General features: G+C 46.0%; 1 protein-coding gene across 5 annotated transcripts in view; it reads right to left on the minus strand.

The window, feature by feature from the left end:
• Positions 1–16607, minus strand: part of PCNX2 (pecanex 2) — a 316535-nt gene that overhangs the window by 12756 nt on the left and 287172 nt on the right. For all 5 annotated transcript variants that reach the window (XM_081824289.1, XM_081824287.1, XM_081824288.1 and 2 more), the window contains 3 exons: positions 16032–16265; positions 14435–14547; positions 240–384 (listed from right to left, as the gene is read on the minus strand). In XM_081824289.1, the coding sequence (XP_081680415.1) occupies positions 240–384; positions 14435–14547; positions 16032–16265 (492 nt within the window). The remainder of the gene's footprint in view (positions 1–239; positions 385–14434; positions 14548–16031; positions 16266–16607) is intronic.

Consider the following 16607-nt stretch of genomic DNA (forward strand, 5'->3'; position numbering starts at 1 on the left):
CATGGAACACTTCATCTAGAACTAATGATGTAATGTATGGGGATTAACATAAGAATAAAAAAAATAAAAAAAAAAAAAGAATATCTGGGTGGCCTCAATGCTTAGTTACCCAAGTAACATACCCACTCACAAATGTCATGCCAAGAAAAGGGACCTGAAATGTCTTGTTTGCTCCCTAATGTTTCAGACTTACCTTTTTTTAAAAAAATGAATTTTTTAAAACTTTTTTATTTTTTTACCTGGTGAAGCTTCAGGGACATCCTGATGGCCGGAGCAACAACCTTATGCAGAAGGTCCATGTCGGCAAATACCCACTCGTCTCGTGCTGTGATTCTGAAGTCACCTTTGAAGAGGGCGTGAAGGCCATACAGGAAAGAATCCAAGCTGTAAAGCAAAGTTCGACTTACCGTTCGCTCACACTGAACAGTGCTCAGAAACCTGTCACTCTGAGCAAGGTCTGAGGCTCCCATCTGTCATGTCAAGAATGACCGTCATGCCTTGCAAAGGCTGTCTGAGGCGGAGTGCACCGATGCCCAGAGCCTCCCAACAACGGGCAGAATGGCCAGCCTCAGAAACCGTGGCCCCCTGCCCCCGAGTCCCTCATGTTGAGCTCCAAGAGTGAGGGTGCAGGTCCTGGTCACTGCGAGCCTCCGCGTGCGGCTGGTCTGTTCCAGGACTCCCAGCGGTGCCCTTCTCAGGGGGTGACTGACAGGGCCCCCTGGGGAACAGCCCAGAGAGTGTGCTGTTCTCCTTTGGTTTCTCAGTATCACTGGCAGGCTACGTGACTCGTAATAAAAACTGGATTCTACCACAGGGTGGAGAGGAAGAAAATGAAACCCAGTAGAATTTCAAATGGGCCATTCCGATTCTCCGAGCACATCCGCTTCCCAGCCGCACCCTTGGGTGAATGACTGTGGAAGTGGCCTCATGGGGGGGGTGGGGGGGCGGTTAAAATGAATGACCGAAGGGTTTCTCAGGATTATCCGGGTTTTCCCATTTCCAGGCTTTTCCTGCTCGCCTTCCATTTCCTGCACATAGTTGAGCATTGCCTGGATCGAGAACACAAGAGTCCACCCAAGGGAAATCTCCCACGGTCTGGGCACTTTACAGTTGGGATGAACATCGGGGAACCCGGCTTTGGGAAGGCAATGGATCCTGTACAATGGGAACAGGAAGAGGTGTTCTTCCTACTTTATTTCCACGAGTATACTCAGTCAAACAACCCTGGCCTCTTATTGAGGTGGTTATGAGGTGGGTATAAAGCAAAAGCAGTCCTGATAGGGCTGAACTGGGACAGAATGAGCAGAAAAATGTGTGAGAAGGACAATCTCTGAGGATGGCTGTTCGTAAGGATTTAATGAGTTGGCTCACCGAGCCAGACTTTTGATTCAACACAGCACATTAGACCTGCACGTCAGGGGAATCATTCCAACTGATGGCTATTTTAGCATTTCGTGGCAAAATGTACCACTATCATTAATTTCCTTCTGGAACTCTCTTGAGAGGGATGCCGAGGACTCGAGTCAGAGCAGACTGTGGGAAACGGAAGTAGCTGAGGTCTAGGCAGGTGGGGCTCAGGATGCTGTGGTCTGGAGGAGCCCAGAAACTTCCAGAAAGAGTTCCGGGAGGCAGCCTTCTCAAAAGGCTCTCCTCTCACGGAACAAAGACTTCCTGGGGCTGCGAGCTTTAGCGACCACCTGGGAGGCACCGAGGAGGGAGCTACAAGACAGCAGGGCTGGGATGCAGCAGGGCGAATGCAAAGAGCAGAAGCTTTACAGTAATGAGTACTACCTGCTGTTGGCTGAAAACATCCGAAAATGCCCCTGTCATCAGATGGGAGCTAAGCACTGAGAAGGAGCAGCTAAGCAGCAGGACATGGGTGGGTCTTCTTCTGAAAAGGATTAGGAATGCCATGTTGCTTGCACACACAGGAAGACAAAACACTCCTCCAGACATGGGGATGGGGATGGTGGCAAAGGAAGATTAAGGGACTCACCCAGATAACCAGAGTGGCCCCTGCAGACCAGAGAGCAGAGCAAGGAGTTCAAGGCGCCAGGCTCTCGTTTGCTCAGTGCAGGTGCAGGGAAACCACAGACTGCTTACTCATCAGGAGGGAAAACACCCCCTCCATGCGAAGGCCCCCGGCAACACATGCTTGTCATTTTTGGGGGGAGAAAATGATGTCAGACCTAATGCTGTTCTTTTAAAATGATTCTCAATGTAGGAAACAAATCCTGAATCAGAATTCCACTGGACTGGCGGTATTATCCCTAGCACCTTAAAGGTAACGGCATCCTGAAAGAAAGGTGTTTCATTATCCTTAAGAGAATGAAGAGGAGGAAGGCAGAGGGATGTGATGAGCTGGGGAGGGCTCTGAGGGGCAGAGCCAGGTCTCTGGGACACCTGCAGCACGTTTCGGATTTGGAGCTTCATAGTGCTTTGTCTTTTTAAGATTCCACTGAGCGATACCGAGCTCCCACCCCCAGGCCAAGAGCTGGAGTGGGGAAAGAGTACCATATCTGAGTCAAGCAAGGTTGGCCTTCATGGGGACTAAACAGCCACCCCCGATCCCCCCTCCAACTCCCCCCACCCGACCTGGGATAGTAGTGAGACATGTTGTCTCACCTGTTCTATCACAGAGTCTGTTGGCCAGGCAATCACCCATGCAGGGGCAACTGTGTCCAGATGTGTGGGATTAGGTAGAGGCCAAGGCAGACCGGGTCCCAGAAGAAACTGGATACGTGTATAATCGTGTGTTAAAGACGCATATGCACACGTAGAGAGCCAAAGACCACGGTGCGGAGATAAGCATGGGCTTCCAAGGCACTAAATGCAGGCTAAAATTTCAGTAAAAAGAGCACTAGAAAAATATTACTCCTTAATATGATGATGAGTAGCTAGTGCTTGAGTGCATTTTCCTTTTAAGGGAAAAGACTGGTATGTACTGTTTAGGCTGTAAGACCACGCCGCTCAACCCAAGAACACATCTAGTGTCCTGGCCCTCCAGCTGACTCCGTGAGAGGGACTCCGTCTGCACTGCTTCCCGCTTGGCCCTGAGCCCCTCTCCTGCAAGGTTCCATCCACACTCCCCAGGCCAAGGACTGGAGTCATGATCTTGCCTTTCTCACGACATGTGCATTTGTGCACGTGTGTGTGCATGTGTGTGTGCACGTGTGTGTGTGTGTACACGTGTGTGTGTGTGCATGTGTGCGTTAGAACAGACGTTCCAGCCTCTAGCTTGGCATGACTCTGCAGCCCCAGCAGACACCAACGACCATAAAGCTGGGTCTCCAATGATACTCTGATTGCTCAAACTCCCTGTGCTTGTCTTTCTGGTTCCTGACCCAGCTTCCTATGAACGATGACATAACTGCTGCTGACGCCTATGGATGAGAGGCTGGGGTCGTTGGTACTTAAGCACCGTTGCTCCCAGCCCCTCTAGAAAAGGCTGTTTTCTGGCTTGAGGCTGTGGCTGTCACTTGCAGAGCCGGCCACTGCCGGTGTGTGAGCTCGGCCCGAGGCTTACGCTTTAACTGGTCTTGCTCATCTCAGCACCCTCGCCATCACCTTTCACAGCAAGGACAATTTGAGGATGGCCAGTCGAAGCAAAGGCTGTTTGTTTTCACCGTCTTGTAACTCCGCTTTCTTTATTTACAGAGTCTTCCTCCTGGCTCTGTTCTAGTCTGAGGTTGCTTATGCCCCTCTAAGCCCCACTTTTGTTCAACATCACTGATGGGCTTAGCCCATCCCTCATCTCTACCTTCTCTCACTGGTTCTCAACTGCTGGCAATTTGGGCCCCTGGGGGCCATTTGGAAACCTTTTTGTATGTCACAACTGGGGCAGGGAGGAGGGCGGTGGTGTGTTCTGTCACCTAGTGGGGAGAAGTCAGGCAGGTTTGCTGCAACAAAGCAACAAAGAACCACGCAGCCCAAAGGTTCATCGTGCCTCTGCTGAGAAGCTGCTCTTCCTGAGAAAAAGCACCACGTGAGGGAGGTTACAGATTTCCAGTTTTGGACAATGGGGTCATTATCTTGGATCCTGGCTTAATGAATTTTAGGGTTTGGGGGGAAACAACTTTAATGCCAGGATAGTTCCTGCAGGACTTGCAGTGGGCTCTCCAGAACAATGACTGATTTGTTCATTTTCGCTCCTTTCCAAACAGGCCCATAGACTGTGTGTTTACAGCTCAGCATCGCGAAGGGCCTTCTGTTGCTGCGCATCTCGCAGTAAACGGAGAGCTGGTAGACCATATGCGAACAATTAAGTGTGATTTGCAGGCTGGGTTTCCCTGTGCTTACCGATTAGTAACGGAGCTGCATAGGGAGCTGGGCCTGTCCTCCTCAGTCGGTACTCCAGGCTCAGAGAGCACATCCAGCTCGGGAGCCCAGCATGCCTTCGTGTGCTTTACTCCCTCTGTGCAATTCAGCAACCTGCCCTGGTTTTGTGGCTAATTCCACCACCCCAGCCATATTCTCCAGCTAAAGATCCACTCCCACTCCCAGTACTAACGAACAACAATGGTCCAGGTGACTAGCACCGCCTCTGAGCAACAGGAAGTGAGACAGAGGTTGATAATTTCCATTTCTCTGATGGTTTGTGGATTACTAAGCCCTTTCCATCACATTAGCTCAACTCATTCTCGTGGGTGCTTGCACAAGATATATTATTCTAGCCCTTTCCTTTAAGAGGAAACAGGCCAGAAAGGGATAAGAAAGAGGGTAAGACAGGTGGGAACAAATACTCTGTATCTCATGCCACGGAAGACGCATCAGAGCAAAGCCACGGCTGCCTTCTGCTTCCCCACCCATCCAGGAAACCCAGCCTTGCGTTGAGAGTGTGTAACTGGACCATCTTCTTACAGACCAGCCCAGAGGCTCTGTTAGAATGAACTAGTTCTTGAAGCTAGTCCATCGGCTTTAAAATCAAACCAGCCCCTGGATCCCAGCTACCTCCTACCTGGTGAAGAGCACTCTGACAGAAAGCAATGGCATCCCTCAGGTAGGATCAAGGTGCTTCACTAGGTTTTAGAGTTCAGGTACCACACAGAGAGGCACCTATGGCCCCAAAGAGCTGGGAGCCAGAAACCTAAACCCAAGCTTCAATTTTGGCTCTGATACTTGTTGATACTGGCAAGTCCCTTGTCCTCATTATCATCTTTTTCTTTCTGTGTTCATCCTTAAAATCAGGCTTGTCCAGGGAGATGTGGAGGCCGGGTGAGGGGCTGGCTAAGATCTCTTTACATTGGGGACTGGGTGCACAAGTGTGGTTTCAGGACAATGGACACGGGTCAGTGGGGGGAGAGAACAAATCCACCCCAATGTCCAGCATTCATCTGTCCCCCGGGACCCATGCCTGAGTCCTGAAAGATGCAGAAGACAAGTTCAAGACAGCGGGAACATTGAGAGCACAAGGCAGAAGTAACTCCCATTGGAGAGGGCCCGGGCCAGCAGGACAGAGGGTGGAGCATCCCTGAGCATGGACCACCATGAGCTTTGGGAGCCGAGAGGCACATCAGCATGCACCTTCAGCAGCTCTCGGCAGTACAACCCCAGGCAGGAGCCATCCACAAAGAAAGCTTAGGGATGTGAGGAGGGTGGGGATGCTTGCCGCAGGGATAGGGGCGATCTGAGGAATTCCTACAGAGTAGACGGGGTTAATGGTGGCACAGAGTGGTGGTCAGGAACAGGACTCTGGAGGCTGGGCAGGACTCCACCATGGTGAAACACTACGCCAGTCACTTCTCTGTGCCCTGGTTTTTCCAGCTGTAAAAACGGGGCCAGTAACAGTACCTACCTCATCATGTCTCAAGCTTCCATAGAGGACAGAATGTGTAAACTCGCATCAAGCACTGAGCACTGTCCCCCATACGTACGTAAGTGTTCGCTGCTACCTTTAGTCTCATTTTAGCATAAGCTTCGGAAATAAACCAAAGGATGTTTATGCTGCAGAATCCCACCTAATAACAGGAAAGTAAGGGTGTGGCCTTCAGTGATGTTTTTTCAACTAAATCCCAAACAAATGATGAAAGAGTAATTCCCAAGCGAGAAATCATTAAAAGGCAAGATTTGATGAAAAGCTTTTTAAAAGTACATTTGAGGGGTCCCTGGGTGGCTCAGTCAGTGAAGCGTCTGCCTTCGGCTCAGGTCATGATCCCAGGGTCCTGGGATCGAGCCCCGAGTCGGGCTCCCTGCTCCTCGGGAAGCCTGCTTCTCCCTCTCCCTCTCCCACTCCCCCTTGTGTTCCCTCTCTCGCTGTGTCTCTCTCTGTCAAATAAATAAAAAATAAAATCTAAAAAAAATTAAAAAATAAAAATACATTTGAGCTCATGATGTTTTAACACCCAACACTTCTGTGTTCCTGAGCCTCCATATCGACGGGTGAACTGCCATTAGCCAGTGAAAGTGCTTCCCGAAGCCAGCCTTGGGACCACAGGAGTCAGGCACAAGGCAGCCATTCAACATCGAAAGTAGATTTCCTGACCCAGTTCCTGAAGATCCTCAGTTGGTGGTTTGTGAGGGGATCTGGGGTCTATATTCTGATCAAGCTGCCCAGGTAATCCTGAGATCTGGGACTCAGGGGACCAGAGAATCTGGGTGTCTCCTAAAGACATCTAGCCATATCAGAGAAGGAAGGGAGTCAGGACCACAGAGTGGAGCCCATACACCAGGCCAAGGTAGAAGACCTTCCCATGCAGTATTACAAATAAAGGTCCTAGAAATGCTTGCTCCTTTTTCTAGGTTACAAATTCTTTCCTATGCTTTAAACTTACAGGTTTTCTACATGCTCCAAGATTCTGATTTGAGCTGGATGACCTAATTTTAATCAGGATCTTGCATGATGTTTACTTTGTCTCTTTCTCTCCTAGATTCTAGCTTCTGAGTTTCCAACCACGGTCGAGCAAGGGGACCTCAATCTTGTTCTGCAAGATGATCCTGTAGGATGCCTGGCCCTCATTTAGGCATCATCTCCAATGGAAGCTTGGGAGAAGAAACTGAGATCGTGTCCTGGGATTTCTGAAGAACACTGTTTTCCTCCGTCCACTGTGGTGAGAGGGGTGGGCAAATGGCAGCTGTGACCTCAGACCACAACAGTGACCCACGTGAGGGCCCTCAGTCTCCTGCACAGGGCTTGGCATAGCATACCTATGGCTGGCTTGTTTGCCGACCGTTTTTCGAGACTATGTTGATCTTGAGGTTCACTATCCTCTTGGGACCCTAGTCTCCTCCAAGAGCCGGTAATATTTCTTCTTTAAGCAAACATGTTGCTGCTATAAAATGCCACCATCTTCTCACCTTTGTCTCTATAAATGGAGAACTGGCCATGATCCACTCACCACTTTCCATGTAATTGAAGATAGCAATCAAACTATGTTTTAGCTTGGGGTCAGGGAAACTATTTTGACTTCCTGCTAAAGCATCCCTTTATGGATATGTGCCTTTCTTCAGTGGGAGAAGCAGTTCTCCAAAGAAGATGGGCCTCAAACTCCAAATCTAAAAAAAATTACCAGTATTTGCTTGGTACATCCATATTAACCATTCTCTCTCCAAAACACACTGACATTTTATTTTAAGACATTGTATATACTTGTGCTCTTGGCTCGCTTTCATTCAGCGTATCATTTAAGGTGATTCTCAATTTACTCATTCTCTCTAATTTTGCATGTAGATATTTTTATTTCTTGAGGATTTCCACCAATGCTGTGTCACTGTTGTAAAGTCAAAAATATTTCCCCAACAAATCCATCAAATAAAGCAGAGCTTATGACTTGTGTTAGGCTGCTGTGTAAGACCCCTCTGGGGAGTCAGTGTTCGAAAATCCTCTGTTAACTCCTTAACATTAAATATGTGAAAATGACCCATGAGGTCTCGTAAAGTACACCTAAGGGCATATTCCTGATTTTAAAATTACATAAGGGTAGATTGCACACATGCACACACACACAGGTCATGGGCCACACATACTTTGAACATAGAGGTAACTACACTAAATAAAACATTAGCAAGTTGTGGGGCACCTGAGTGGCTCAGTCAGTTAGCATCTGACTCTTGATTTCAGCTCAGGTCATGATCTCAGGGCTGTGAGATAGAGCCCCACAACAGGCTCTGCATTGGGTGTTGGAGCCTGCTTAAGATTCTCTCTCTCCCTCTCCCTCTGCACCTCTCCCCTCTCCCGCTCTCTAAGAAAAAAATTAGCAAGTTGAATTCATCATTGTATAAAAAGAATAATATATCATGACCAAATAGAGGTTATCTCAGAATTTTAAGGATATTTCAGCAAGAAGAACTCTATTAATGTAACTCATAACTTTAATAGATTTAAGGAGAACAATATCATCTGAATGTGTGCCCCACATTTTAAAATAATTCAACATCCTTTCCTGATAAAAGTTTCATTACCAGGAAGAGGAGGAAACTCCCCGGCTTGATAAAATGGTCTATTACAAACCTAAAACAAACCTTACTTTTTAATGCTTAAATATTACTCTTGTTCCCTGTAACATGTGGATTAAGGCACGGATGCTGTGGTAGGCAGAATAAGGGGCCCCCAAAGATGTCCATATCCTAATCCCTGGAACCTGGGAATACATCATACATATTGCAGATATGATTAAGAATTTTGAGATGGGGAGATTATCCCGGACTATCTGGGTGGGCCCAATGTACTCACAGGATCCTTGTGAGGGAAAGAGGGAAGCAGGAGAAGAGTTTGAGTCAGACAGAGATAAAAAATGCTGCACTGCTGGCCTGAAAGTTGGAACAAGAGGCAGCCTCTAGAACAGGGCATGGACTCTCCCCTTAGAGCCTCCAGCAGGAATGCAGTCCAACAGATACCCTGATTTTAGCCTAGTGAACCCCATTTTGGACTTCTGACTTCCAAAACTCTACAGCAATTAATTTATGTTGCTTTAACCCACCAAGTTTGTGGTAATTAGTTCCAGAAGTAATAGGAAACTAACACAGATGCCCATTTCCAACACTGCCCTGGAGGTCATAGCCAATGAAATAAGAAAAAGAACTGAAGGTAAATACCGGGGAGAAAAAAAGCCATAACTGTCATTATTTGTAGATATGTCTTCCCACCAGAAAATTAAAGAGAATTAATTGGAATATTATGTTTATAACAGAGTTCATAGGGGTGCCCCAAATGAGATCAAATAAAAAAAGAAATCACTTTCCCATATGCCAGCAGTAACCAATTAAAAATGTGACAGGAAAGAAAGATTCTATTCCCAATCACAATAAACCTATAAAATATCTAGAAATGATCCATTAAGAGATTACAAATCTCAAAAAAATGACAAAAGTTTCCTGAAAGACACTTAAAAAACGGAATGATCACAAAGATGCACCATGTTACTGAATGATGTTCGTATTTTTCTCAATCTGCCAATTCAATACAATGTCGATCAAAATGCCAGCAGAGCTTTCTATAAAATGTGCGTCTAAATTTCATCCGAGGAGAACATGAGCAAGAATAGCACCCACCACAAAACAACAAGGCAAAAGCAAAAACAGGGGGACTAGACTTACCAGATATCAAAACAATGTTATCACTCTAGGAAACGAAACAGTATGGTTTTGTTATCAGAACAGAGAGATGGATCACTTTAACAGACATGTAAATCCAGAAGTGTACCACCTATGAATGGGAATGTAGCATATGGCAAAAGGGGTATTTCAAGTTAGTGGTGTTTTTAAACTGACTGAATCACTAATGAGGAGTTACTTAGCAAATGGTATTGGACTATTAGCTATCCGTTTGGGGAAAAAAAAAAAATGGATCCCTATCTCCCATCACGTATGAAAATACATTTTACTTGAATTTGTTGGGAGCCAGTAGTCTAGTGGGCTCATTCTCCAACATATCCTACTGCTTTGCCAAGAATGCAAGACCCAGGCTATTCCCCAGCACCATGTTTGCAGTGAGCATCCTTGAGGGATGAAATGGCATCTCTCTCTGCTACAAAATGGCTGGTTCCTTGAGCTAAGTGCTCTTCTCCTGTCTTGGAAAATGGTGCTCTGCACCATTCCTGTGGGCCTTGGGGGCAAGAGAAACAGAAACAAACACGCTGAATCTCATGCTGCCCCTGTGCTATGAGAAATAAGGCCCTTTGTCTCTGACCCAGGAGTCTCATGTGCTCTGCTAGAATCCATGAAAATATAACAAGGTAGCTAATTACCTAAAAGGTAGAGTAAAATCAAATCCCAAGACCTGACAGAATTCAAAACAAAAATGGAAAGAAGTAAAACTATAGAAGTATCAGAGGAAAATAGGGGGTATTGGGCGCCTGGGTGGCTCAACCGGTTAAGCGTCTACCTTTTTTGGCTCAGGTCATGATCCCAGGGTCCTGGGATCAAGCCCCACATTGGGCTCCCTGCTCAGCAGGAAGCCTGTTTCTTCCTCTCCCACTCCTCCTGCTTGTGTTCCCTCTCTTGCTGTGTCTTTCTCTGTCAAATAAATAAATAAAATCTTTAAAAAAAAAAAGAAAGAAAATAGGGGGTATTATTTTTATATCCTGGAGCTGAAAAATAAAAAAAAACAACACTTTTAAGAAAGACACAAAATCCTGAAATTATAATTTTTTAAAAAGGTGTTATAGATAAAAATAAAAGACAAGTGCACCTTGATAGAAAATATTTTTAACACATATTAAGATCATAATATGAGAGAATACCTCCCAAAACTCAGTAAGAGCCTAATAAAAATGGGTAAAGCACATAAATAGGCAGGCAATTCACACAAAAAATATGTGGCCAATAAATATGTAAAATGATCCTTACCTCACTATTAATAATAGAAATGCAAATTCAAATGAGAAAGATAATATTTCACCCATGAGACTAGAAAATTTAAAGACCGAATCTCCAGCATTAGTGAGGATATGGCAAAACACTCTTGGTTAGATTACGAATTGGGGCAGCTCTTTTGGAGAGCCATTTGATTATATCTATAAAAATTACATTTAAACATTTTTTGAGCTATGGAATCATTTTCTTTTTTTTTTTTTTGCAAGCAAAACCAGTTATTGAATTCTAGCATATAAAATATAGAGCACAGCTGTTCGGGTGAAGTAGAGGTGGGGGCCCTGTCATGCTCCGTCTCACCTCCCCTCATGCTGCATCCCTCCCCACGTCCCACGACACAACCAAGTCAGAACTTCACGGACGTCAGGCCCAGGAACCACTGGGCCAGGGCGGTGTGTGAAATCAGTTACCTTTATTGGTCTTTGGACTGAAATGAAAGCATGCCACAGGATTTTGCTGTGGTGTGGGACCGCTTAGTAAAGGGAACCAGTCCCAGATAATCAAATCTTTCCTCAGAGTACCGAGAATATTATTCCCAGATTTATCTCACCACTATGTTTGGAACGAGCAGAGCTGACACTGAGTATGAGAAACTGTTTGAAACAAAGAAAATCCCATCAACTCAAGGTTTAAAAAAGCAGCTGTTGAGCCTGGTGCTTAATCAAGAAAAAAAATAAATAAAGCAGACCAGGCAAGAAACACCTGGATCAGGAATAATTGAACAAGCTACACGAAGAGCAAGATTGAAGAAGTCTTTGCAAATCGCTTAGGTGGGAACTGAGATAATAAACCCCTGAAGCATTTTATCTGCAATTTGTACAGAAAATTCAGAATTTATTTGTTTAAAAAAACCGACTTCAAATGGATCAAACAAAAGATTGCTTGCCTGGATGCTAGGATTATCTGAAGACGGTGATTCCAGAATCCTCTGAAGCCCTTCCCCAACTGCATTCCCTCCTTACAGTTTCCTGAGGAGCCCCTGCTGTAGCCACATCATCCTGTTTTTACAAAGCCTACCTTTGAGCCTCCTGCTAGGCTTTCCATCATTAAATTAGGCCCCAGACAATAGACCACAGAGGGAACGGCCCAGGGTCATAGCAGGATGCTGAGTCAGGCAGGAGAAGCCCATCAGCTCCCTCCCTGGGGTATTTCCTAGAAAAGGTTTTAGCTCAGCACTAACGTGTAAGTCGCTTCTCTCACCTGTGAAGAAAATCAGGAAATTCGGAGATGTGGGAGTTGAGGCAATAGCTGTCACATGTTCTGACTACCTCAGTGCTGATCTTTACCTCTGAGTGACTCAAGGCTATGGCCTCCAGAGGGAAATGAAGAGACACGCCAACCACACCACTTCACCCCTTACCGATGCACAACACGTAACAGCTGATGCCCTTCCACAGCATGGTGCCCTGGCTCCCCGCCGTCCCCTGAAGGAGGGCACCCTGGACTCACCAGGGCTTGTGAAGGTTAAGTCAATACGTGCATGGGTTTTGCCCTTCAGAAGATTATAATCCGGCCTACGAACACTCACTCCAGTTGAGTATCAAAAGAACCTGGTGTCAACGGTATGATACAGAAATCCCGAAGAAAGTGCAAGCAGAGGAGAAACCAGTGAGGGGAGCCTACATGGAGCTGCTTTTTGAGCTCCCTGGTTCTGTATGATGCTCAGCCTTGGCCACACACTGAAATCATTGGGGGGTGGGGGGGGTGTGAGTAATCCTCATGCTTGCACCCACCAACAGGGATTCTGATGTCACTCGTCTGGACTGGGGTAGGGCCTGGGCACCAGGATATTTAAAAGCCCCCCAGGAGACTTTAATGTGTACCCATTGAGGTGATCCTGACGGACGAGCAGAATCTAGAACACCCGGCCCCTGGTGCTAAGTACCCAAGGAGAAGTCTGAAACGGCCAGTGATCCTGGCGATAAGAACACCATTTCATGACAGTAGCTTCATGGGAGTAGCAGGAGCAGAAGGCAAACTGGCAGCGGGGTGGTGGGGGCCAGTGAGCTCTGTGTCATTGGTGACGGAAACTTCCAGAGCTTGTTTGTGAATGCAAGAGAAGACTGGGTGATAGAGGGTGGAGGGTGAAAAGGCCAGGAGAGGATTTAACTTTGTTTTTGTTCTTTAAGAAGAGAAACTTGGAAATATTATTCATCCATAAGAAGAAGGAAATCTGGGGTGCCTGGGTAGCTCAGTTGTTAAGCGTCAGCCTTCAGCTCAGGTCAAGATCCCAGGGTCCTGGGATTGAGCCCCGCATCGGGCTCTCTGCTCGGCGGGAAGCCTGCTTCTCCCTCTCCCTCTCCCCCTGCTTGTGTTCCCTCTCTCGCTGTGTCTCTCTCTGTCAAATAAATAAATAAAATCTTAAAAAAAAAAAAAGAAGAAGAAGGAAATCCTACCATTTGTGACAACAAGGATGGACCTTGAGGGCATTATGCTAAGTGAAGTCAGTCAGAGGAAGGCAAATACCGTATGATCTTACGTATATAGAATCTAAAAAAACAAAATGAAAAAACCAAGCTCATAGATACAGAGAACAGACTGGTGGGTGCTGGGGTGGGCGTGGCGGGGGGACATACGAAATGGGGGTGAAGGTGGGCAAAAGGCACCAACTTCGTCATAGATAAATAAGTCATGGGATGTAATGTATGGCGTCATGACTCTAGTTAATGATACTGTATCACATACTTGAAAGTTGCTAAGAGAGTAAATCTTAAAAGTTCCCATCACAAGATAAAAGGTTTGTAACATAATAAAAATACATATGGTGATGCACATTAACTAGACTTATGGCGGTGCTCATTTTGCAATATATACAAATATTGAATCATTATGAAACTAATACAAAGTTATATGTCAATTATAGCTCAACTGTTTAAAAAAGGAGAGAAACCTGAGTTATTTACATACAGGGCAGGAAGATCTGGTAGAAGAGAGCTTGAAGAAACAGCCAAAGGGACATCCAATTAATCAAAGCCCCACAGAGACAGGGCAGGGTAGTCTGGACTAGAGCACAGACGTGATGCTTTTCTTTTGTGTGGAAAAACAGGGAAAGGGAACGCCAACTTTATTTTTTGTTAAGATTTATTTATTTGAGAGAGAGAGAGCAAGAGTGTGAGCGCAAGCATGGGGGGTGGGAGGGAGAGGAGGAGGGAGAGAGAATCTCCAGCAGATTCCACGCTGAGCATGGAGCCCGACTTGGGGCTTGATCACATGACCCTGAGATCACAACCGGAACCAAAAGCAAGAGTTGGACGCTCAACCGACTGAGCCAACCAGGCGCCCTGGGAACAGACCTTTATTAAGCATTAATTTTGCTAGAGACCAGGCTAGGTAATTCCTATAAATGATTTCATTTCATCTTTCCAGCAAATCCACCAGGACCCCTGTAACACAGAAGGTCCTGTACCCAGAATCCTGGGGATTTAGCTACTCTGTATTAGTGCCATTTCCAAACGTAGAACTCCCAAAGGTCACAGTGATCCAAAAGCCTCCTTATGAGCCCAGCATAATTTATTATGGCAAGAACTATCTACATAAGCAGTCCAACTTTAAAATAAAGAAAATGACTGACAAAAATCTGTCAAAAACATAAAATCCTGGTGTCTGTACCAACTGTTCCTTCACGTACCTGAGAGCCATGTTGTGGGCTGCCGTTCCCAGAGCTCTCCTCCCCAGGATGCACAGGGCAAAGGACAGGGTCACTAAAGGAGAGTCCTCATCGCTGTCCAGGTTCTTGGAGGGCTGAAAGAGCAAGGATGCTAATTCAACTTTCCCCAGGGTTCCACCATGCACCGACACAGAATCATATCCCAGGGGGCTTTGCAAGTCAGCCACTGTGGTCACTTGGTCCAGTAGCATGCCCCAGGGATGGAGAACCCTCTGATTCCTGAAACACTTTCTCTTGTGGTTGGACATGGAAAAAAATTTGAAATGAGGAAGCTACTTTAGGGGAGAAAAGAGGCTACCATGTGCCTTGCTGACCTAATTCTCTGGAATTTTGAATATGGCACTTCACAGGTGAGGATGGGGGGAGCTTACAAATGAATGCCCACCTTACCACAGGGCAGGGGTGTGACTAGCAGGGAGGGAAGGAGTACAGGAATCATGGGCAGGTGAGGGTTTTCTGTTTTCCCTACAACGAGGAGCCCTGAATTGACCATAAGTCCACAATAAACAGCTAAATTAAAGACGTCATCCAAAGTCAGCTTAAAAAAGGGGTGGGGGAAATGCAGAAGAAAGAGTCAAAATAGCTTTCACAAGAGAAATGAAATGATTTCATGAATGAAATGAGGAAAGAAGAGCACTATCACAAGGATAGCTAGGGATACCGATAGATTCTTTGAATACCTCAACCACCTGAACAGGCCAAGCAGGGGTTAAGAAATCAGCACACATTCTCCTTGCTGCATCTGGAGAAAGCAGATTCTGTCCCTGCTCCTTCGACAACCTGTTTTCAATCACTCACGAAAAGGTCAAGGACCTGGATTAGGGTCGTAATTTGGTTTGTCCCCACAAGTCATCAGGTGACATACTTCACTACTGAGGAGCTTGTTTTCAACTTGAATCTACTGTCTCCATCAATGGCATCCTGATCCAGCTTTTCAAACCCCAGGAAGCAAGGTTAACCAACTCCCTCCCTTTGCTTTCCTTCCCTCTCTCCTCCCCTTGGCTCCTCCTCCTTGCCAACCCTCCTCCTCTTCTTTTGAGAAGCCGTCATTGTCCTTGGTTTCATTTCTAAGAGGCTGCATTCATCTCCAGAAGTGTCCCCCGCACGGGAGCAATAATGCACAAGAGACACAACTGTGTGAGTGGGTTGGACCATCTTGATTGCTAAACAGATTGGTTGCCTGTCCACGATTCAATACGTCCAGTAACTCCTTTGCATTTCAGCACAGATATCCTTTGTATGGAAATCTCAAAAAGCAGCTCTACACAAAGAAGTTTCCAGAGTTTGAAGCCATGCCAGAGGCTTAAAACTGCACTATGCCTGAGAACAGTAGAGAGGGAGATACACCTTCAAGGCTCCTTCACTGGAGACAAGGTATATGACTTCTTCCTTTAAAATTTTGCTTAAGTGTTAAATAAACATTTATCCAAATACCAATGTTCTCTCTCCACTATGTTATTATCGTCTACCATACAGTATTACAAGAGGTGGACTTTATAAATGCTCCTTGTGTTTTATATTTAACCCAACACCTCTGGCCCCCACCTCCCTGACCTACCTCTTGTCTCTTCTGTGCACAGTACTGAATCCATTCTAGATAAACGTTACAGTAGCTGGCGCGGGTTATCCCCTGGAGACACGGGACGTAGTCATCATCAACGTTAATGTTGAACATGGCAAGGTCACGCTCGATGTAATGCCACTTGGCAAAGGGCTGCAGAGACTTCAGAAGGGATTCGTTTTTGATCCAGGAGAGAAGTTTGGGGGACGTTACCATATAGTATATTATACTCTGTGGAGAGAAAGCAAGATTTTGAGCCCTTATAGCCATTCTAAAGACAGAACGACTTTTTATTTATTATATCTCATAAAGTCAATCAATGTCAGGGATTGACAGGTGGTGTCATTGTATTTTCTGCTAGATTTTTTTTTTTAAAGATTTTTTATTCATTTATTTGAGAGAGAGAGAGAGCATGAGTGGGGTGAGGAGCAGAGGGAGAAGCAGACTCCCTGCTGAGCAGGGAGCCGGACTTGGGGCTTGATCCCAGGACCCCGGGGCAGACATTTAACCAACTGAGCCACCCAGGTGCCCCTTTCCTGCTAGATTTAATGCATAGGAACTCACTTGGGACAT

Source organism: Leptonychotes weddellii, chromosome 6, assembly GCF_054177405.1.
Source record: "Leptonychotes weddellii isolate Sample4059 chromosome 6, ASM5417740v2, whole genome shotgun sequence".
Lineage (NCBI taxonomy): Eukaryota > Metazoa > Chordata > Mammalia > Carnivora > Phocidae > Leptonychotes > Leptonychotes weddellii.